This window comes from Hyalella azteca, unplaced genomic scaffold (genome assembly GCF_000764305.2).
Source record: "Hyalella azteca isolate HAZT.00-mixed unplaced genomic scaffold, Hazt_2.0.2 contig16162, whole genome shotgun sequence".
Lineage (NCBI taxonomy): Eukaryota > Metazoa > Arthropoda > Malacostraca > Amphipoda > Hyalellidae > Hyalella > Hyalella azteca.
Window position 1 is genome coordinate 12,047 of NW_025945989.1, and position 24,202 is coordinate 36,248.

General features: G+C 38.7%; 1 protein-coding gene across 1 annotated transcript; it reads right to left on the reverse strand.

Moving 5' to 3' along the window:
- Nucleotides 1-7,194: 7,194 nt before the first annotated feature.
- On the reverse strand, nt 7,195-23,585 carry LOC108664842 (sulfotransferase 1C4). Its single transcript, XM_018151534.2, has 9 exons — nt 23,446-23,585; nt 20,198-20,383; nt 18,825-18,970; nt 16,882-17,008; nt 16,306-16,392; nt 12,970-13,096; nt 10,562-10,728; nt 8,265-8,379; nt 7,195-7,470 (listed from the first exon to the last, which is right to left on the reverse strand). The coding sequence occupies exons 2-9, from the start codon at nt 20,375-20,377 to the stop codon at nt 7,361-7,363; spliced, it is 1,059 nt and encodes a 352-aa protein (XP_018007023.1). The 5' UTR covers nt 20,378-20,383; nt 23,446-23,585; the 3' UTR covers nt 7,195-7,360.
- Nucleotides 23,586-24,202: the final 617 nt, after the last annotated feature.

Below are 24,202 nucleotides of genomic sequence, written 5' to 3' on the forward strand. Positions count from 1 at the left end.
TCGTAATGAAAAGATCTAGAGATTGTCGAGCCATTTTTTTTATTTCATTCTAGTTTGGATTATAGAATGCAAAATGGGGGGGGGAATTGGGGGAAATTTCGAAAATTCAAATTTTTTTTCAGAAAAATCATCATAACAAGAGAACCAAGAAAAATTGAAAAAGTGGCTTGACAATCTCTAGATATTGTCTTTACAAATCGAATGATACGTGTCTCGATGTTGTAGCACGATATTTGTAGGAGGACATAGATTTTCTAAAGTACCCCCTTTTTGGCCGATTTCTATGAATTTCACGTTTTCTTTCATTTTTTCGAAAAATTCACATGAACAAAATAGTCGTCATTTTTGATTATATATATGTGTACCAAGTTTGGAGATGATCTTTCCGTAAATATAGAAAATAGATTTTGACCGATATGCTCCCCTTAAGTCATCACTTTTGATCTCCGATTATTTTTATATCATAGAAGATATTAGTAAATATTTTTACGACAAACTTGATTTATTTGATGATTTTCCGCAACCAAATTTTGAACCCAAATTTGTTATTTGATCAATTCACTTGACTTCTCAAATGTTTAATTTTGATCAATTTACTCGACCTATCATTTATGGTTGTAATCACGACTTAATTTTAAATTCACTAGTGTAATATCGTTCACTTTTACTTGTAGTGATGTTGAATCTTGCTATTAACTTGTATCTTTTTTGTCATGTGAGATTCTACAGGGTTTCCATGAGACAATTGGAAATGATGATGTTTTGTGTAATTTCTACTGAGCAGCACAATGAAGAACCATAATGAAATTGATATATTTTATGAAGACTTTGTGAGGGCACTTTGTTTTTGGCAAATTGATTGAATACTACATTGGTCACATTTTTACTCAAATACCTTTGTAGTTCGTATACGTGAAAATGTAAACACTATATCGGAAATTATGCTAAATGTAAATTAATTTTTATCGTCTTTTTCTGTGTTATTCAAAAATGATAAACACTATAGAAACGCTAATCGAGCCGGAATCTCAAGTGCTCTAGGGGCAAAATCACTTTAATTTTCCATGTTGCAGCGAATAAATTCATAACGATTTTCCTCCCGTACGTGCAATGAACGCGCTATGGACCGCCTGGCCAAGCACAATTAACACTCCATGTATAATTCACGCTGAGAACCATCGTAAAAGTCCATGGGCTTGGGGATGAAGCAAGTATTGATCGACATCATATTTTATTTGACCGATAACTAGAAGCCATTTTTTAGCTCCTAGCCCAACTAATTTATGTAGTAAAGGAATGACACTAAATAAGCATGCATTCTAAAATTCGCAAATCAAATTAGAAGCTAAAATATTACAGTCACTATCGCGTATGCGCACATTGCACTGCACCCCCTACACCGAAACAAATCGGTGCGTTAGTTGAAGACATCTCAACTGGCTAAAACGCTCAATGGAGTCACCTGCCGAAGACCACCACTGCCCTGGATGTAATGGGCCATCATGATTCCTGCCTTCCAGAACGTAGCCTTCAATACTTCAAGCCGTCCGTGTCTAAGCCGTGGGACGAACCAGCCCTCGGTCGAACGGCCACTCGTCGAAGGACGATAAATTTTGGAACATAACTTTGCTATCTAAAACCTAACCTTAGATACGGTAAACGTAAAATTACGTAATTTAACGATGCCCGGAAGTCATATTCGATCCGAGGCCTGGTGGTGCACGGCAGGTTTTATGCCAGGCCGGAGGTGGACAAAGCCGAGTGGTTCACGGCTGATTGGTGGATGTCCGGAGAGATCCAAGGCGTTCGATTCAGGGCTTATTGGTGCACAAAATTGGTGGTGCACGGCTGCGTCAATATAGCTAAACGAATCATTCCGAAACGTTCGTTCGCCGTTTTTTTCAACAGTTATCTCTAATTTTCACTCAGCCAGTAACAGCCACTGCCGCTAGGCGGATGACGTCATGACAGGACCAATATGGAAAAATGCAAATTTACATGCAAGTGTGAATTTAATAGTTAACAAAATTGAAAATAGCTTTATATCAACTTTATAATAGTGATAATATAACTAGTTGAAGATATCATGCAACAGTGATTAAACACACGTACGACATTCACATGATTTATAGTTTTCATCGTTGGTGTTTTATTGCCTCGAATACAGAGGCGGTTTTGAAGTCTTATTGGTTACGAAACATACCGCCAGTTCGATACAGTCTGTGTTACTGGTGAGCTAGGTAAAAGATCATCGACAGTTTATTCATTAATGGCGCAGGGACCCCGAAAGAATTTCGAAGAAACACTTAGATTCAGATCCGCATTCAGATTTTGATTTTGACTTTACGTCCTTGTCCTCGTCGTGTTGGTACCTACGTGAAATCGACACGTTTAGACCCACTTTGTACTTCCAGCCCTGCCACGAAGATGAAATTTTGGCCCATAATAGAGCCTGATTTTAGATTGACGAATCAAAAGTCGGATCCCCAAAATTCCCCATGGGGAAGCGACAAATCCCCAAAAACTAATAATTTTTTCAAAAATTCACAAAAAGTCAGCCGTTGCTCGAACGCGCCTTAATTTTGGCTCCTTTTTTTCTCCTTGGTTGGGGCAAGTTTCCATAAATTCTTGGCCAGATCCGCTCAAATGAGTTTTTTGTGAGAACGGCGCAGTCGATCGTCACCAATTTTGACACGCATATAGAGACCATCGGCGTGTCTTATGTAAACGTTTTTGAGGGGGTCATCATTATGAATTTTTCCGAGAAAAAAATTCAAAACCGAAATATTTGAAAATTTTTGAAAAAATTTTTTCTCAGTCAGAAAAAAAGCCACACGTCTCAAACTCGGTACACATGTCGATCATGGTGAGAAGTATGTCCCTGTAAATTTACAGCCCTCTAGCATAAATTTTACCACTATAAAAAAATTAAAACCCCTCCCCCTCCCCACCAAATTACTCGGCGACAAAACAATTAATTGACTCGAAGCTTCGCACAACTCTAGGGCATGACTTCCTGTACATGCGGTGAAATTTTCATATGGTCATCGCTTGGTACTTTTTTCCACAAAATCGAAATAATAAAAAAAACGTCCATAATCCGAGATCCGGCCAATTTCTAAGTCCCAGGGAATTGGGGATGAGGCGAAGACCACTGAATTTTCAAAATTCGTTTTCTCTTCTAAGGAAATAGTCACATGCGCCAAACTTGGCACACATGTTGGGCATGATTGCAGTAAACTTTTTTGAGGGGGTCTTCATTATGAATTTTTTCGAGAAAAAAATTCAAAACCGAAATTTCTGAATTTTTTTTTCTCAGTCAAGAAAAAAGCCACACGTTTCAAACACGGTACACATGTCGACCATGATGAGAAGTATGTCCCTGTGAATTTACAGCCCTCTAGCATCAATTTTACGACTATAAAAAATAAAAAAACCCTCCCCGTCTCCACTCAATTACTCGGCGACAAAGCAATGAATTGACTCGAAACTTCGCACGTACATGTCTAGGGCATGACTTCCTGTACATGCGGTGAAATTTTCATTTGGTCATCGCTTAGTACTTTTCTCCACAAAATCGAAATAATCGTAAAGTTTTGTCGTGGAACCGACGTCCGCTCCTTCGTGGAGTTCCGTCACCTTGAACACTATTAAAGTTCAAAATCTATCAGTTACCTTCATTAAAATCATTTACTTTTACCAGGATTGTTGAACCGTATAGCGCTCCCGTAGAATGGTACGACTCCTGCTACGACCGTACTTCTATCGCCCTTCTGCAGCCGTATCACCAGCGGATGGGTCGCAGCTGTGTAGCCGGTCGTCCCGGCTAATGGCTGTTCCTCAGAACTATCATGTTTCCTTGATATTGATGTCTCACGGTCAGTCTTGCCGTAGCTTGTTCATTAATGACCGTACTAAATATAATTCTGGCGCAGTGCTCGAAACTTGAATTTTCGCGATTACCAAACTCTCATTAGCAAGAACGAAGATTAACTTGTTTTTTCATATGCAAACTTGTTCCATCTGGAAAGTTGTTCCATATGTAATCTTGTTCCATCTGGAAACTTGTTCCATCTGGCAACACGTTCCATCTGTAAACTTGTTCTACCTGGAACTTCTTCCATCTGGAAACTTGTTCCATCTGTAAGCTTGTTCTATCTGGAAACTTGCTCCATCTGCCAACTTGTTCCATCTGTAAACTTGTTCCACCTGGAACTTGTTCCATCTGGAAATTTATGAATTTCTGGGCATTCCTTCCCGATTTTTTTCTTCACTCTGCGAGCCCGAGGCGAGTCGTCAGACACGCGAGGGCTCCCAAGTTCTAAAATCAAGGCCGCTTGATTGAAAATGCTCGGCCGATAGGCCGAGTCGTTATATTTGTGTTTATCGTGTTTTTATGGATAGATCTTAGGTGTTTGCTGCATCAGCAGTGGCTTAGTTAACAGAAGTTCACAATGGGACATATACAAATCGATCGGGTTGAATAAAAAGTAAGTTGGTCTCAACATGTGAGCGAAATAAAACAAAATAATGATATCGAGTGCTCCATAAATGATTTCAGACCGTAACATTCCTGACTTTCTCACTTTCTCACTTCGATTCTCACTTTCGAGGACCAGCGCAGAATAGCGCACAGAGAAAAATGTGTTGCGTTTAATCATATTGTTTAGCATTGAAACAAATACTGATTAGGTTAGGTTAGGTTAGGTTGGGTTCGATTTGGTTAGGTTAGGTTAGGTTAGGTCCTTTTAGGTTAGGTTAGGTTAGGTTAGGTTAAGTTAGGTTAGGTTAGGGAAGAATAAATAAAGTTAAGTAAGTTTGGGTAATGCTGCGCAGGGTTTTGAATTATGGGTAATGTAAGGTTGGGCTCGAGATAATTACATTATTTTGAGTACGGAAAGTTTATTATGAGTAAGGATGGAGTAGAGCCGTTCAGGTTAGGTAAGGTTGGGTAAGGTAAGGTATGAATAATTATGGTTACATAGATTGTGGTAGATGGGGGTTTAGGCAAAATTAGCCAATGTGAAATACAGAGAGAGTAGGCAAGGTTTACAAATATATGGAAGTGGTCAATTCTTTTGATGTTTTCGGAATTGCGTTTGAGTTAAAATACGATAGTGGCAGAGTGAGCTGATGATTGCTTGAGTGCTGTCTAATGTTGCAATTGATGAGATTTGAATTGTGACTGTGAGTATTGGAATTCTTTACAGGATTTGTTCTCGGTGGACTACCGAGTGTATAGTTTAGAGTTTTATTGGCAAAATGCAGGGCGTTGTTGCTTAGTTTTGTTGACGTGACTGATGAGTGATAAAAGTTTGAGTGTTGTTATTTTAATGATGGCTTTTTGAGATTGATTATTTTGATAAGTGATAAGATATAGGACTGTGAGTATATATTGTATTTGCCTAAATGACGGAGTTGTTTGATGTGAGTGAATTGTTGAAAATGATGTGAAAAGAGTGCGCTGGTGATTGAATTGACTAGGTGTGTTATTGATGTGATTTATACTATTATTGAAGTAATTTAGAGCTGTTTGTAACGTAACATGTTATGTGTGAAAAGGGACTGTTGCGGCATGATTGTCCCTGATGTGCTGGTTGCCATATCAAGTGGACCAAGGGGTCGCGCGGTCTGCAGCGAGCCTGGGTTCGAATCCTGCAACGGTTAGATGGTTCTTCCAGAGGAGAGTCGGAGGTAAGTGAATTTATAGGGTTTCAAATAGTGTGTCTATATTTAATAATGCAGCTAATTGGAAATATATGCTCATATAATGTAACTGTCACGATTAAACATGTATAACTAAATCCGGCCATATCTCAACATGAAGGGACATGTTCAGAAAGCTGCGTTGTGGAGAGTCATGTAGGAATTTCAATAAATATTTTATTTTATACAACAATCGATGCCATGCATTTTCTTCGGAGTTGTTGCCCCGGAAGTAAGATCTGGTATAGTTTCCCCATTCAGCCCCGTTTAACGTATTGTTGTAAGCGAAAGCCGAGGTAACTCGTCAAGAGCTTTATTCAACAAGAACGCAACATCCTGGAACAAAATAACACTACTATAAAACAGGAAAACGGTAACGTAATAATAATATATTCATATGTGAAGGTCTTACACATAACGAAACTATTTACAGAATACTTACAAGGAAAACAGTAGTTGTAGGTCTTGAACGTACAAGAGCCGAGTCAATGCTAACAATGGTCACTAGTTCTAGAGCGAAGTAACTTACTAGTAGGAACTTTAGTACGGAATACTAGGTACATGTGGGCGCTACAACAGAAATTTCATGACGCGTATTCATCTCCAACAAAATCCTCGCGTTGAAAATACGAGGCGTGTCCGTAAAATAAGTTCCATTGGCTGTCGCTGGCGCTAGGATCGTTTCTATGCTCGGCTAAGCGACAGAGTCAGGTTGTTTGATACCTCAACTCCAATCCCTTACAAAGCCGGCGTTCCTGCGACGATTAGTTTTGCCTCAACAGGCGTCAGCGAAGGAACTTCTTCTTGAGTCTACCGCCAGCTGCGAGTTGCGGTCTGTTATTCATTTCCTGTCCATTAAGAAGAAATCGGCGCAGGTAATTTATCAGCGGGTTGAAGCAGCCCAAGAATTTCTCGCTTTTCGCGGAACAACCGAAGAGGAATTTCTGGACTCTGTTGTTACTGGTGACGAGACCAGGCTACACTACAGTGACTACACCACACCGGAAACAAACAAGCAATCGAAGAGACTTCCATCTCTTCTTCGAGTTGAAGAAAAACCTTTGCAGAACCTAATTCCAAACAGATGAATAGGTGCAAAACACGGTTGTTAGTTTTCTACACGGACAGGCGGCAGAGCTCCATGACATGCTTGAAGAAGTGGGTGCCTCGTATGCAGAAGTGCATATAACGCAACAGCAATTATGTAGAATAATAAAGAAAGGCTGAGCTTCCAAAAAATATACTTTCTCTGCAATTAAAGCATTTTTTATGTGAAATAATTAGTGGAACTGATTCTACGGACAGGCCTCGTACTTCTCTCGGGATTTGTTAACAAACCCAACCAAAATACGTCGCGTAAAGCTGTTTGACTGTCATCTCAGGGTTAGGTGACGAGTTGAGAAGAAATTTCCACCTGCATGAGATAGATCTTTTCGTTGGTGATAGTTTTATTCGGCATCGCTTGGGATAAAGGTTAATGGAAACAAATTAAACTTTCAACATGTACATTTACAGTCCAATTTAGGTGCAAGCACCTTGCCCACCAAACAAGAATACGCCATTTTATCTGGCTTTATATTCACTTGTAACATTCAAGTATGCTCCTTATAAGATTTCGGCTTGAGGCCAACACTGATATCCGGACATGGAAGTATCACAGGAACCTGGCCCTGAGCTCGGGGTCCAGGAAGTTCTCAGCGATGTAGTCGTCCAGCAGCTTCTCCTGCTCCGCCGTCAGCTTACCCTTCCACGCGCCAGAAACTCCTGACAGACACGCGCGGAATGTTATTGATTAATAGTTAATTACTTATAAGACATATATAATGCATAGATGGAGGGAATGTGAAATTTTTCAACCGATAAATGTACAGACAGAATTTCAGGTCCCCTGTAAGACGCGGAATATGAATAAAGTTTGATTCTAAACGAATACTTCATCCTTAAAAATGTCGCAAAACCCTTTAATTAGACAAAATCTGCAGAAAATATTCCATACTTCGATAAATTTACAAAACCCTGTCCAATGACCGCATGATTCTGATTAACACGAGCGAATAGGGGACTTTAAAAATAACATGAAAATTTTCCCACAACCACGTATTTTTTCACGCCCAAAAATATAAAAGATTTTGCTACTCTCGATCATCGCGCTCACTGGAAAACAAGTCCGAACGGAAGAATGAACCCATCCCTGTTTTTTTGCATGAAAGATTTTATGAATATAAAGACGACGGCGAATTTTCGAATGGCTTCTATCAAATCAACAGGAAACAGGTGTTCAGATAGGCCCCTGTTTCCAGAGACCAACACATAAGGTAATGACTAGATAAAAAGTCCTTTTTACGAGAAAGGTCGTATAGAAATTACTTTTGTGTCGCCTATTCCTAAGATTCTGATCGAATTTTATTTGAACGCGAATAGAAATATAAATGATTGATAAGATATATCGCTTCAGTGCGCGTTCAGGGGTCCTACGGGATAGGAAACACTTTCATCATCTTTGGTTTAAAAGATAACAAAAATGCGCCTAATATGATATTTACGTCGTCAAGACCGACCGTTCCTGATGAAGGCTCCGTCGTTCTGGGCGACGTCTTTGTTGCACATCACAGACGACATCATCCGCATCGGGTCGAACCTCTGCATGTTGTTGAAGCTCGTCTGCTTCTGCACCTGCAAACAAGAATAATATTTAAAAATTATTCGGAATATTAAAATTGAAGAAACTAATTTAATTTTAAGCATTTATAAGTTTTCTAGGCATCGACTTTAAATTTTTTTAATTCGATATTTTTTTATTAATGACGAACCGCAATATTCCAGACATCACGTTGTAGCAACGCTCAGAGTAATAACTTTCAGTCGTGTCCAAGTCCTCTATTGCGCGTGAAACGGATCTATTAACATAAATTAATTACTAATTCAACTTTTTACTAGTTATATTTATCATGTCTGGTTATTGAAGCAGATTTTATCATGAATTATGTCACGAGTTGTAGGTCTTTCATTTTATTTCTCTCTTTACTAAGCGTCATGACTATTATGTTGTTGAGTATTATTTGTTAAACCAAAATACTTTAAAGTTTTGATTAAATAGGGGTTATAAGTAATGTTAATTCAGTTTTGAGATTTTTCTATTTTTATTATTTTCTTATTTAAATCGGCAATCGCTTTAATTTCGTCAGATTGGGTCCGCAGTGGCCATTTTCGGCACGTGAATAGGTTCTCGCATGAATAGGTTTCGGCAAAATATACAAAAAGAGGGTTGTAATGAAACACATACATTTCACATTAAATTGGAAAATTCAAGTTCACATCCAACGTTAACAAAAAAATCACTAGTACATGAAAAAGGTAATTAGAACACAATCAAAATTGAGAACCTATCAGTTTACATACGTTGATAAATTGCAGTTCCGTCAAGCCGTACGACCGTTGCAAACGACCGTATTGTACACGCACACTTTGCGCCGTAGGTGGAGCGGCCGTACCGCTGCTGTATTCTCACGTCCGCTTTCACAGTTGATCTTTCTTCATGGCCGTATTTCTCGCGCTATATATAGTGATGTCTCGCGGCCGGTCTAACCGTAGAGTTTATGATGACCGTACTTCGGAATAGTGGTGCTCGTCTTCATAGTCGATGAAAATACTCCAACTCCGTTGTCGTACTGCGGTCGAGATGACTGTGACCGTACCGCTTCTTCTGATGAAAATAGTGACCGTAATATTGATGACCGTACCGATGATAATTCTTGGTGTAGAGCTCGAAACTTAGATCTTCTGATGACGTGCGTTATAATCGTTGTACAACTCGTGGCCCTCTCGCATTGTCTCACGGCTGAGTCGCAGTCGTAGTGTTGATGTTGATTTTCTTGACGTGCTCACCGAACTCGTAGCTGCCTCGATACTCTAGGTTTCTCGCGAGTCGCGACCGTCAGTGTTCGAAAACGACAATCGCCGGCCTCACGGCCGCGGCCGTTGCAAAGTCCGCTGCAGACTGTGCTCGTGACCGTGACTTTAGTAGAACCAACCCTTGGCGCGAATTTGAATGTCCTTATATACGCTAGTGTCGCGCACCGTTACGCCTACTCCCTCGAAGTGACGCCGCGACGGTTGTGAGTTCCACAAGGTCAGCACCTTTGATACCCTCGCCGTTTCAAACTATAAACAAACCCTCGGTCACCCGGTCTCGAGAACAACAGCACCTTATACAAGCTTTGCACAGTTCCACCCCAAATTCCTGTAGCCTTTTCAACACTTTACTCTAAGTCTCTAACTTTCATAACTTTCATAACTCAATTTACGAATTAATTCACCCACAGACTGCGTTCTATAAAATATAATATAATTTTAAGTCAGAATTACCGGCGCTCTAATCAGTTCATTACTGAACGTCAATCAATGGGATACTAATGAATAATCTGTCCTATCGCCCAGGCCCCAGTAGACCTATCGTTTATTTCCTAACTCAGGTTTTATTTCAACCCTTGTGACATGCTGTAGTTTGTTTGACTTTAGAATTTTTCAAGTTTGCTTCGTTTCGTAAGTCAGACAGACCATTTTATCCACGTCAGACACAAAGAATTATGGACGATAGAAAGGAAGGGCACATCTGCGCACCAAGTATTTTCAGTACGGGCACGGGGATAAATTATTCGCAGTTTTAACTGATCTCTTTTAATTAAATAAATGATTAATCAAGAATGTATTGATCTCCTCCTTTCATTACAATGGTTCGAACTCTTCAAATTGAGACCTGATGATCTGATATTCATGCAAAGTATTTAAAAGTTTTATGAGTCCACGATATGCCGCCATTTGACTTAATTAATTTCTTCGCCGTTTGTCAACTCACGTTTCGGAGCTGCCCTTCCGACAGGCCGGTGCCGAGGAACGTGTTGAGTTTACGCAGTTCAGCGGCGATGTCGGCCTTCATGACCTCGTAGAACATCACGTGCAGGTTGGGGTGCGTTTTATACTGCATCACCTCCCGCACCATGTTGCCGTACGAACCCCAGAGCACTGCCGTGAATGTAGCATGGATTATTTTTCTATATAGTTCATTTCGTTGACGCCAAAGCCATACTAGCTATCGAAATAACTGGAATCAAATGAATGCGAAATCACTAAAGTTTGAAATGACAGGCTAAGTAGATCGCGATTTTAACATCAGTGTCGAGGGAACAAAAATTTATGCATTAATCCCATGAGGATAATTAATCGGTAACTCAAGTATAAGAATGTCTGCTGGGGTAGCACCGCTAAATTTGCTGATCAGTTTATGGGTCAAATACATATTGGACACATTATGTTGATCGGAAAAATAATTAATTAACTTAGTGATATTCGCGGTGGGGTGTATAAACTTGTTAAACTATTTTTATTACAGCAAGAACAAAGCAAGGTCTAATTTTTCTTTCTACTTTCGTCAAAAGATCCTTTGTACGCTGTTATTCTTCAACTATTCACCAAGATCTATGTTAATAAGAGAATGTTTTTGTAGGGATCTTAGCTGGATATTAATGAGTACTTCGGGAAACAGAGTGAGAAGACGAACAATAGTAACCAATATGTGGAACGTAGAATAAGTTAAGGTGTTGACGATCCTGTGGCAGCGTACGAATTCAGAGCAGACTTGTTTTGGGATATGAGCAAAGACTAGTCAGTTGAATTCAGACAACTGCAGAGGGAGAAGTCAACCAGAGAAGTCCACATGGAAGCCGTGAAATCTTGAAGATTTGGTGTTCGCGCAGACTGAACTCGTATAAACAGTGTTGTGTGGAACTAGGCGCTATGCTGAGCTCCAAGCATATGAAGGAAAAAACAGTTCTGTGCCGTGGAAAAATGCTCTAAACCTATGTTAAAATAACCGAGTTCAAGTGTTCGTATGATAAGTGTTCACTTTTCGTTCGATTAAAATATTTGTGTTAATAATTGGGAGATCTTTATTGAACCTCGGCACGAAAGATGATTAGGGTATTAATTATAGGTTCTTCATGAGGATATTATTGGAAGTCGAGTCCGAATGGCGAATTGGCCAGAAAATATGGAATTAAATGACCTAATATTTTATTTACTGAATTTGGTAAACTAAAAGCACAGGATTCCTTATAGAATTTTTTATAATATAACTATGGGCTGCTCGCGAGCGATCCATTCGTAATATTGCACTTTGCTTTATTAAATATACGACAAAAAAACTGATGGTTCATTCTTGAGGTTGTCGAATGAGCTTTCGCATGCCTGAAAAAATTTGATACTTATCTCTCCTCCGCTGAGTTCTGACGTCTCTTGATATGAAAACCATGTGGAGGCGGGCACACCTGAAATGCTGGTCTGAAGCAAGGGTTAAGCAATACAGAATGTATTGGCAACAGAGAGGCCTGACTGGGTTCATCAGATCGGCGCACAACAGTTAACATCGTCGAGACCGAAAATGTTTCCTGATATAAATAAATCAAAGTCCTTACCATTGTGCGAAGAAAAATAACTTCAAAACCCAATATATAACAATGAACACATGGTGAACACATTAATCAATGAACACATTAATCTGATTAGACAATCAGATTAATTTAGTGGTCTGCAAATTTGCCAGAGCTAATACATGTTCTATGCCTATCATTTCGAGACGCCAAACGACTGCTCATCCTTATCTCGCAAAAAGGGGTTTTAAACAGGCGCGTTTTTTCGAATTTGAATGTTACGGAAAGAAAATTATGTATAAACGTCAAAAAAATTGCTTTTCTATGCGCCAATGGTCATGCTTTCGGTACTGCCTCGACTAGACAGCGCTCATCGCCCGCACATGTGCCAACAGTAAACAATCTGCAGGTCTTTATTATTGGGACCGAGAATTGTATCGGTAAATCCTGCGGAAAGTTGTCACATAATGACAAATTTTGTGCAGAAATGATTGATATAGTAGCCTTCTTCTGAGTCGTAGCGATTACTACATACATGTAGTAATTATTTCCAGTATTAGTTATCCATCAATAAGCATATGTGTATATAGGTGACAGGCAGAGCTGGGCAGCGCTACTTTGAAATATAGCGGCCGCTACCGCTACCGTTACATGCTCTAAATGTAGCGGGCGCTACCGCTACCGCTACAATTGCTTAAATGTAGCGCCGCTACCGCTACTGAAAATGTAGCGGCCGCTACATGTAGCGCGCTACTGCCCACCTCTGGTGACAGGTAAGGTACGTCACCTCATAGGTAAGTCACCTATAAGTATATATTTATAGGTGATACAATCTTACGCAAGTTGTCCACGAAGTACTTGATGAAGACGTCCTGAGTACCCGTGAACCCATGGCTCATTATGAGGCGGCAGTGATGTTGGTACGACAACACTACGTCCTTGGGGTGGCGGATCACGAAGACAACCTGGAGAAACAAACTTTCAAAATTCATAAATAGTTATAGTTTAGTTAAAGGGGCGTTCTTATGTCGCTTGTCGTCTTTAAGGGTTTTCGTAGGATTGTAACTAAAAGGTTTCAGAAGTTCCGCGATCGATCAGAATAGTGATCGTTTACTTATGTAGAACAATGTCACTGAAGAACAAGGTTTTTTGATAATTTGACTAATTAATCGATATAAACGAATATATTTTATTTGAACAAGTATAAGAAGTCAAAACAGAGTTTAAAAATTAATACTAAAAATATTACTGAAAAATTGTGGTCGATTTTGTCGCAGACTACGAGAAACTGAATATTAATAAAACAACGCCACTATGTTAACCCATCCATGTTAAGGGTCGAACATAACGAGCCAGAAGCGCTCTAAAATAGAGCTTAAGCCGATAAAAATTTTCCCAGGGATAAAACATGAATTTCAAAGAAAGAACGAGAAGTCGTTGAAGGATTTTGTCTAGTATTTGCACAGTAAAATTTTACAGACGCGGCAGCTTCTGATTTGTATTACTAGAAGCCGGGGCGACTCTAAACTTTTTTATTGTGGTTATGCGCAGCATTGCCTGCGGTCCATCGTTTGCTAGGCGCCGCGTCTACTAGACCAGTGGTTCCCAAACTTTTTCAGGCTGGCGCCCCCTTTGGCTCCCTAGTGAATTTCTATCGCCCCCCACAGACACATATAAAAACATACGCCTCTTTCTTGAAATTTAGTACGCTGCAATTTCAAAATGTAAAGGTTAAACAAAAATGTGTATTTCACTAATAGAACACCATTTAGTGAACCAATATGTTTTTAAGCTGTTTTAACTGTTTCTGCACAAGAAACCTATGACGTCTCGGGCAAATTTGCGGCCGGACTCGTGGCCGGTCGCACGACCAATCTCCAAATTCAATTATCAAGTAATATCTCCCAAACTAATGAACGCAGCTCAATGAAACTTGGAACATGTATTCATCAGAACCTAACGGTGATGTTTGGCTCGTAAAAAATTTTAAATTTTGCCTTCATTCGTGAGTTATATTGCGATAAAGGCCGAAATTCGCAGTGATCAAATAATTTGAACGAAAATTTGAAATTGAACGAAATTTTGAATATACATTCCTAATTACCAAACGGTGATTTTTTAGCTTCAAACAATTTTCGATTTTACCTTCGTTTGCGAGTTTTTTTTTTTCATTTTACCGTCACTCTTGATTTCACACTTCCTTATATTCGGCCTGTATCGCCGGATAATTTGTCGCTTAAATTCGCGGCGATCAAGAATTTTCTTCAAAACTACTCAATAGATTTCAACGAAACTTTGAATATAAATACCTAACCTCCCAACGGTGAAGTTTAGCTCGTGACAATTTTTCTCTTTTGTTTTCGTTCGCGAGTTATACAGATATATAGGAGGAACAACCGGCTTTTCTACCGGCCGGTTTAACTAAGAGCCGTTTACGAATATCCGTATACTTATAGCCGTATAAATCGCAAACGAAGGCAAAACGAAAAATTTGTAGCGAGCTAAACATCACCGTTGCTGAGGTTAGGTATTTAAATAATAAGTTTCGTTCAAATCTATTCAGTAGTTTTGGAGGAAATTTCTTGATTACTGCGAATTTAAGCACGTATTGCTGTTTAAATCACGAATGAAGGTGAAATGAAAAAAAACTCGTGAACAAAGGCACAATCAAATAAATTTTCACGAGCTAACATTACCGTTCGGTAGTTAGGACTGAAAATTCAAAATTTCGTTCGAATCTGTTCAGTAGTTTGGAAGAAAATACTTGTGCACTGTGAATTTCGGCCCGTATTGCCATATAACTATGGCAAAAACAAATGAAGGCAAAATAAAAAAAATTCATTAACTAAACATTACCGTTAGGTCCTAATGAATATGTGTACCAAGTTTCAACGAGTTAAGTTCATTAGTTTGAGAGATATTCCTTGATCATTGAATTTGGAAATTGGTCGTGAGAATGGCCGCGAGTCCGGCCGTTAATTTGTCCGAAACGTAAACCCAGGAGAGGTTAAAAAAACAGATCTGGGTGAAAAAACGATCGCTGGGAGTCATGATGTGCCGCACGTGTTGTGTATAAATTGGCAAACAAACGTTGGAACTTCTGATTTCGACTTCGGACTGCCGCCCCCCTTATCGCCCCCCAAACGCCCTCTTCTTCCTTACCGCCCCCCAAAATCTTTCCATCGCCCCTAGGGGGGCGATATCGCCCACTTTGGGAACCACTGTACTAGACGGACTGGCCACGCTATTCGCCTTCCACTTATCCCCGCCGAAAGCCTGCGCTTCTGTGGTATCTGAAGAGGTTTGTAATTCCTTACGCAGAGCATCATGGTACGGCAGTTCCCCACTCCCTCAGCGTCGTATAAAATATATTCAAAGCCAACTTCAAACATTCAAAAGGATTATCATTGAGACATCATGGTAAAATTGAACGAAATTACCACTTACTTGATTCCAATATTTTAAACGCGTATCGACCTGCTATGTTCACTACACATTAATGGAATATTTCTTCTTAATGTGCTCTTCTAATTTACTCTCAATGAATATTTGAGGCTTCAGGTATTCATTCAATGCTTTGAAGTACATCACTGGTCTTATTTTCAGGCGGAGGCGCCATTAGTTTTTAGTAATATAATTATTTTGGACCAACAGAAGGACTGTTTGCAGCTACGCTGCCGTGCTAAACACTCCAACCGCTATTCATTGAAATAATGTTTCCGAGGCACGAATGGAAATTGTCGGGTAGACGCAATAAGACGAAGTTGGTAACTACGAGTATTATTAGCATAACTTGCATTGTTCAACCGCATTAATGAATGTTTGAAACGATTTCTCCCGATTCGTATCAAGCCTTATGACAAACTTTATTACAGAGTACGAACATAAAATACAAACGAACCGGCGCCCCGTTAAAAACACTTAAAAACACGTTAAACTACATAAAAACACGAACCGGCGCCCCGTTTTTCTCCTGGAAAACATTCCCAGCGTATAATGTTACAGTATTTAGCCGGTCTCTGTAACGCCGATGGGAATTTTTTAGCGAATCCAAAAAATTGCGATGCATGGCATTTCATATAATTGCATTCATTTTGCGCTGTATTTCGTCCGTGCAACTACAAATAACTGCTTCAGTCGCACGTGCCTTTCCATTCTCCACTGAATTATTTACCTTGCACTTATCCAGCAGGCCGGGGGCGAAGCAGGAGAAGGGCAGGTGCGTCTTGAGGGTGCGAGGCTCCTTTTGCGATTCTGCCACCTGCAATCAATATAATTCAATCACGAGTTTGTTCGGGTTGATAATCAGTGAATACAATGACAAAGCTAAGACAAATTTATGAAGCGCATCATTAATTGCAGGACATCTAAGTTACGAATCCAGCGATTAAACTTTATTGTGAGTTTCGGTGTCCTATTTGCATTTTGGATCTGAAAATCTTGGATGTTGTAAAATTATGACTAGAGTCAATTCATTACAATTTTTCAAACGGCCGATTCGATTAAAAACTTTCCCAACCGTATTACAATAATTTTCAATTTGCATACAGAGAAAATTTAACACTATCCTGATGAGCTTTCTAGGCATTTACTTTAGTTTGACTAATATAATAACTTTCACAATAAATTGTTCACGTTCAACAATATACTTTGAAATCTCACGAAAATTTTATCTTAATTGAGCATCTTTGGTATCATTGCAAAGAAAGAAATGTCATTATTTCTAGAAAATGTTTTATTTTTGTCTCACCTGAAGGTGGATTCCACGTTTTGAGTCCAAATTAGGACAGCGAGATCTGAAGTTGGTAAACATGGCGTCGGAAAGAAACGTGTCGAAAGGCATCTGCTGCATCGTCCCAAACGTCAGCATGTCTGCTCTGTAAAATTTAGTCAATATAACTAAACTTTAATGCAAAAAAATAGAAAATTAAATGAAATTACCTACATCCTAATAATTTCACTGGTTTACATCACACCTTGAGGACATTTTATATTCTCAAGCAATCATGTTTGACAGACACTGCCATTTATTAAATGTATATCACATGCAATTACCATCGTGCTTTTTACTTCCGAAGCGATTCAATGCGATTCGAGATTATTTTATTTAACAATAGAATCATTTTCTTCGAAGTTTGCATTTGTTAACCTAAAATATTGAGCATCCTAAAAATATGAGCCAACAAACGACAAAACTAAAATGTCAATTTAGTGCAAAATTTTTCGAAAGTTAATAAACAGTTACTTTAGGAGGTAGGTTATATTTTACATTTTAACGCCCGGGTCCAAATGCAATTAAACAAAGTAACGCCATTTTCAACCCTACCTTCAACTTCATGTAACCGCGTCAGCAGAATAAGAATAAGAGTGAATCAATTCCATATCATAAGGTCTATCGTCATCTAAATAATTATTTAATGGCGATCAGTTAAGATCATTCCTACTTGCGATCACTTCGGATGAAAGACTGATATTAAATAACTTAAAAATGGTAAAAGAAGAGCTCAAATTCTTGAACATATGTCACTTCTAAATCATTTTTTATGTAAGAAAATATCGTGATTTAATAATACTTATAATTTGCGAACTCATTTACTGAATCCGATGATTCAATTTATCACCATGCAATAATAAAATTTTCGGACTTATTAGCGAGATCTAAGTTAGAAATGATGTATCCATTGCCTAAATTTTTTAATGTAGGTTATAAAGCTGGCAGACGTGACCCTAGGCCAAATTATCTGTACTCTGGTATATTGTGGGCGTCGATGCGTGAGGCACGTTCCTGTGTAAGCAAATATTATTTCAAACGGTGTTATGCAACCTAAATGACTCGTAACTATATTTCATCTGCTGTGAAAATTTTGTTGAGTTGAAAATTTCTTCCATGGTTACAGATTGATCACAGGATCGTTAATATAAAGTTAGTATTCATGTCAATTGTTTCCGTTATGTGCCCATTTTTTAATTTTTACGGTAATAACATAAAATCAGGCCCCAAATTCAGTCATGGATCAAATCCTCGACTGAAATATTAGTCTCGATTGAAGATACCTTTTCATTTGAGTCGTTGTTAAACTATCCAATGTAGAAATTTTACTGGAAGACTTCAAATCTTCCATATAACTCGGAAAATGAATGTTTCAAATGACGAGTATGTAGTTATATTGGCTCTGACGAATAGCTAAGCATGGCCAATCGCTGATTCTCGAAATTTTAGTGACTTGTCCACAGGAGATCTTCAAATGTCCGTATGACCAGATCATTTCAAAACTGGCGTTGAAATAAATAGCTACTGAGGCTAACTGAGCTATTACCAGCTCCTTTTATATAGTGATGGGGACTCAATGTCTGAATACACATATGTCTACTTAACTTCATCTATAGTCTGTTCTTGGAGACGTTCGTTCTCGGAGCGTAAACTATGCTAGGCGATTGCTTTTATCCTGAACTTATTCATGAATTAAAACAAGCACGTTGTCTATGTCATTATCGGTTCAAACTATTATATTTACAATTTAGGGTTGAACGATTAATCATTTTCGGCTCTTCACACCTGTGCACTCACACCTGTGCTAATTTTCGATACCATAGACCCTATTTGATTGATGCTTAGATGAACACTGACATTTTTTAAAATACCTTATTTTATTTATAAAAATATTCCCTGGTCAATTAATATATCATTCTCACTCAATAAATGGGCTCCTTGAAAGTAATGGTTCTTCTGGGTTGGGGTGGTCCAGGTTGGGGTTATTCCTCATGTTCCAAACGATCTCCTGGCACCAGGTGGTGCCGCACTTCGGGTATGTCATTACCAAAACGTCGTCAGGCCGAAACTGGAAAATTTAATCCCGATAAAGAAAGCTTTGTTATAGTTAAACAACAGTTCAAATAAGTATGTTACATGTCGATAAATAAGATGAATACCGGAATCATGAAGTACGTGCAAAGAATCTCAAATGGAAATTAAGGGAGACTGGACGAGACATCGATGGCATGTCTGGCCTTAACCAATCTTGAAACTTGACGATGGCTACTCCTCGCATTATACTGTATTCTAATAAATCCATTTTGTGCCATCGCTGACCCCCATCAACAATAAATTACAGAAATTCGTTCTATATTGCATTGCCAAAAATTTCACTAAAGGTCATGGAATAAAACTTCCGATCTTTTTACCAGTCTCCCACTATCTTTCAAGGTTTCGATTACACGTTCTCCGCGTGGAAACGTCCTCTGAACTTGTGCAGATAAAATTCGGTTTATTATTTTTCATTGTATTGTTGGGAATATAATATTTCAATTTTAAGTGTTATCGAACTTCTCAAACCCCTTTTTGCATTTTCCAAGTATTCCAAGCATGTGCACAGGATGCTAAAAAAATAATAGGACCTCGATCTTATCGACCCCTTTTTACATAGCCTGGAAGCCGTTATAATTCAAGCCTTTAAAGATTGATTTTCTTGTCCGAGCTCAGCTTCTACCAGATCTACTTAACCCAGTTGAAAATTTCTATCAACTCCAGCAGTGATTGGAGCCACTGCCGAACTACCACCCGTTATTGGCCGTCATCGCGCATGCTGGGTATTGCACCAGCCGCCGTTAAATCAACGTTAAAAATCGTCATCGCGACGTTAAAATTATGATGAATACTTCTTGATACGTATATTCGTTTACAAAGGCTTTAAACATGCAATTCGCATAATGTTGGCTAACTGAATGAATCCTTGCTATACATCGCCATTAATATCTTGAGCAAATTAATTACTCAAGATACACAAAGAAAGTAATGAACAACAAAAATCCATGCTCTCAACCTGAAATTAGAATCATTTATTTTAAAAAGAACATTGGATACTGTACGTGTAAATCAATAATAGTAGCAATAGTGTGCTTTCAATGTTGATGTTCTGCCGGTTATTTCATTTATATTCAATATAAAATCGCTCAGAAAACGGATTACTTGATCATTTGAGGTTATTCTGGATACTTAGGTTAGGTTGTTCTGCATACCTGATCATCTAAAAAGTTGAGGAAGAGCGAGTCCAATACTTGATACAAACCTTGAAATTATATATTTCATCAATAAAGTGTTTGTAGTCGTGCGTGACGATAGTGCCAGAGGGCTCAATGCGCAACATCGGCCCCATAGTCCCGGTGAAGTCTTGGACGTAGCGCTGCATCAGTGCGCCAGGAAGCTCCTCGGCGTACCGCCCGCCACTCAGCTTAATCTTGCTCGACATTTCCAGCTGCAGGATTATTTGGAATCAAAAGAAGTCAAGTACGCTAGAGAAAATAAAAGTACAAACTATGTCCCATAAAGATTTTGTAAATACTGGTATTGAAAATCATTTCTTCATTTCCTTTCTTACGACCAAACATAGGCTTTGGACTTCATCAATCAATAAAGTTCATTTTAAATTTCTGTCACAACATACTGTAAGTCAATTTATTATTCATTTCGTTATACTGAGCATGTAAGAGAAATGAGTAGTTAACACTTTTGTTCGAAATTGAATAAAGAATCGAAGACGATGCTGAAGTTATATTTTACTTTGACAGCTCAGCAAACACTAATCTATCAATGTTCAACGAATTCATTGTATCTCTTTGATTATAATCAGCAGATTCAAAGTATATTTCTTCGGCTACATTTTACTGCCAAAACACTGCCTCGGAAATAAGTATCAAAGCAAATTTCAGAAATTTTTGCGATCATGTTTGTCAAATATGTAGATATTCAACTGTCCCCAAGCATTCAACATCACGCTAAAACGAGCTATGTCATAGAATAGAAGTGTCGGCATTGAATAAATAGGCCCATGGTCTTTTGCCGATTCTTGAACTTGTCGTGACTTGATTCACAAGGGATCCGGCCTTTGGAACCCGATCTTTCCATAACTGACGATTGATTTAGCTGCTGAACTTATTGCCTGGTCCGTAATTTGCTAGCCATTTTAAGACTGAACATATGCTCCTGCATAGCTTCGTCTGGACTTATTGCCTGGGCCATAATTTGCTAGGCATTTTAAGACTGAACATATGCTCCTGCATAGCTTCGTCTAGTCTGTTTCTGAAGATGTTCATACTCGGAGCGTCAACGATGCTATCAGGGAGGCTGTTCCACATGTCGGTGACTCGAAGCGAGAAGAAATGTAGTCGCATGGATGTGTTCCAACGCTGTTTTTATTAGTTTATAGCCGTGGCCCCTAGTGTTGGTTCTTGTTTCAAATTCTAGTAATCCTTGTGGGACCTTGTATAAGCCATGAGTATACTTGTATGCTTCAATGAGGTCCCCACGCAGACGTCGATAACTGAGGCTTGGAAGCTTCATAATCTTTAATCTTTCCTCATAGGACTTGCCTTTCAAGCCCGGAACAATCCTTGTTGCGCGTCTTTGAACACTCTCTACTAAATTTTTGCCATTTTCAAATTTCGGTGACCACACGACGTATCCAAACTCTAGGTTCGGGCGCACTACAGCAACAAACAACTGCTTCATTGCTCTGCATCTAGGAACTCGAAAGAGCGCCTGATCAGTCCAAGTTGTTTATTGGCTTTAATAACTTGACCTTCAATATTCTTAGAAAATTTCAAATTATTGTTGAAATAACTCATAACTCTATGTTTACTCAGAGTCGATGAAAATGAAATTGTTTTACCTAATAACAAACGCTTTACTTATGTTGTTATAAATGCCCAGACAAAGATAGAAATTGTATAATTTTATACCAATTCCTTGTTGCGAAAGTCGCTGGATTTTTTCCATCACCTTTTTCAATTTAAAATGGATACTTTTTTAAAGAGGAAACACGGAGGCTCTGATATTTACCGATATTTCAGTTTCTTGTATGGTAAGCTGTCAACCGCGTCCACAACTACTCGAAAAGTTATTGTACAAATTGACATTTAAGGGGACCGTTTCGGCCTTGTGAAAACTTTTTCATTGACGAACGGATCGTTTTGAAACTTGGTACAAATATGTAAAACAGAAATCTAGTAACCTTTTCTTCGTGTGAATTTTTCGAAAAAAATGAAAGAACGCGTGAAATTGATAGAAAACGGCGAAAAAAGGAGGTAGTTTAAAAATCTATCTCCTCCTATACAAATATCGTGCTACAACATCGAGACACGTATCATTCGATTGGTAACCACCATATCTAAAATCCATTTGGTAATTTTTTTGAATTTCGAATTTTTCCGGGAGGAGGGGAGATTTTCCAAAAAATTTCGAATTCCCCCCCCCCCTTTTTTGCAAAATATGATCCAAAATAAAACGAAATCGAACAAAATGAGCGGATTTTTCTAGAGATTTTATTTACGAATCGAATGGTAATTGTCTCATCGCTGCAGCTTCATAACTCTAGGAGAAGATAGGTTTTTCGTGACAATAACTGTGAATGTTCAGGGGAGCGCGACAAAGACCCGCCCGCATCGCAATAGGCACTCAATGTAGCAAGGATACGAAACTAAATGTTTCTGGAGCTTGATTCCACTCAAAGATGGTAGGAGCGACTACATGCGCACCTCCTCATACAACGGCAGGCGGGGGGGACTGAGCCGCACCTCAAGTAAACACTGTATTTATAGTGCTGGGCAGCAAATTAGCTCCTATCTAATTTGGTAAAGAACTCTCTCCCCGCCCCCCTTTCATGATCTGTCGTGAGCGTATAAATGAACGTACAGAGATGGTAATGTTACCGTTGGATAGGGCAGAATGTCAGCTTTAAGATGAGACTAAACGGGTAACTGAAGCACAGCTCAAGTAGACACTTTATTTTTATTTAAAGTGCTCAGCAGCTAATTATCTACTTTCTAATTTGTTATAGAACTCCCCCACCCGCTTCCCTTTCATGATCGGTCGTGAAAGCATAAATCGACAAAGGTTAATGGTTAATATTCTGGCTGTTTTCCTTGCTTTTAAATTCCTGATGAACGTACAGAGATGGCAATGGTACCGTTGGATAGGGCAGAATGTCAGCTTTAAAATGAGACTAAAAACCGGAAAAGCCAAAATTTTCGATTTTTGACCGAAACGGTCCATTTAATTAGGTTTCGAGCAACGGAAAGTCTTTATTTGCGGACTAGTTCATCCATTTAATATGCAAATATTTGAAGTGAATCTACATTTTCTCTCTCGTAGAATTATTGCTTGTCGCCTCTCATAAGTGTATTTCTCATCAATACCTGAATATAGTGCGCTTTGTGAATTTTTTTTGCCTATTTTCAATTGCTCAAATCGAAGGAATGTTTCCACATCGAATGACATTTTTTAAGTAAATAATGACTTGTAATGCGACTACATACTTACATTGAACGAGTTAACAAAATATGTAGAAAATAACAATGCCTCTGCTATGGGTTTCAAAATGTAGAAGTGTACAGCACTTTAGAATTAGTATATCTTTCGATGGACCCGCACAAGTTGTATGGAGACCTACCGCACTCAATTGTCCGCTGTAACTGATAATTCAGAGTTCATGGACAAGCATATCAGATTAGGAAATCTGATAAGGGAATCATGCCTGTTAATACAATCTAAGGGAGAACCTATAATGATTGCAAATTGTAAGCAAGTTCGACTACGTACATAGAACACTAGAAAATTGTCCACTTACAAGACCTGTCGTTCTAATAATTATTATTTCGCAGTCAGTCTGCAACCGGTCATGTTTTTTTCGAAAATTTATCATCTTCTAAGACAACTATATTAATCACAATAGAAAACATCGGCATTATGTTGGAAGTGTAGGATTAAGCTGAAAATAATTTTTTTATCATAAAATAATGAATAACTTTGATAGGTGCACAAAAAAATCCAATGCACTAAAAATTACAGCAGGGTACATTCAGACGATTTCTACATGTCACAAAATGTAAATATAGTTGTGATGTCTAGTTATGAATCATGTGCTGCGCGGTTCCGTTTGTTGACAGAAAACTTGAAAAATTCTTTCCAAATTCGACGGTAATTACAAAGCTGAAATGAATCAACACTTTATAGCGCCAGAATCAACAGTGCTCTATTGCTCGTCAACTCAATCGCCACGACAATAACAATCGAATAA

What these genes read in the sequence shown, in the direction of transcription:
- LOC108664842 (XM_018151534.2), bottom strand. Translation starts at nt 20,377, where the DNA reads ATGTCGAGCAAGATTAAGCTGAGTGGCGGGCGGTACGCCGAGGAGCTT. An exon ending in AACGTGGAATCCACCTTCAG is followed by an intron (nt 16,393 to 16,881) that starts GTGAGACAAAAA and finishes TATTGATTGCAG; the next exon opens with GTGGCAGAATCGCAAAAGGA. An exon ending in GCCTGCTGGATAAGTGCAAG is followed by an intron (nt 13,097 to 16,305) that starts GTAAATAATTCA and finishes TTGTTTCTCCAG; the next exon opens with GTTGTCTTCGTGATCCGCCA.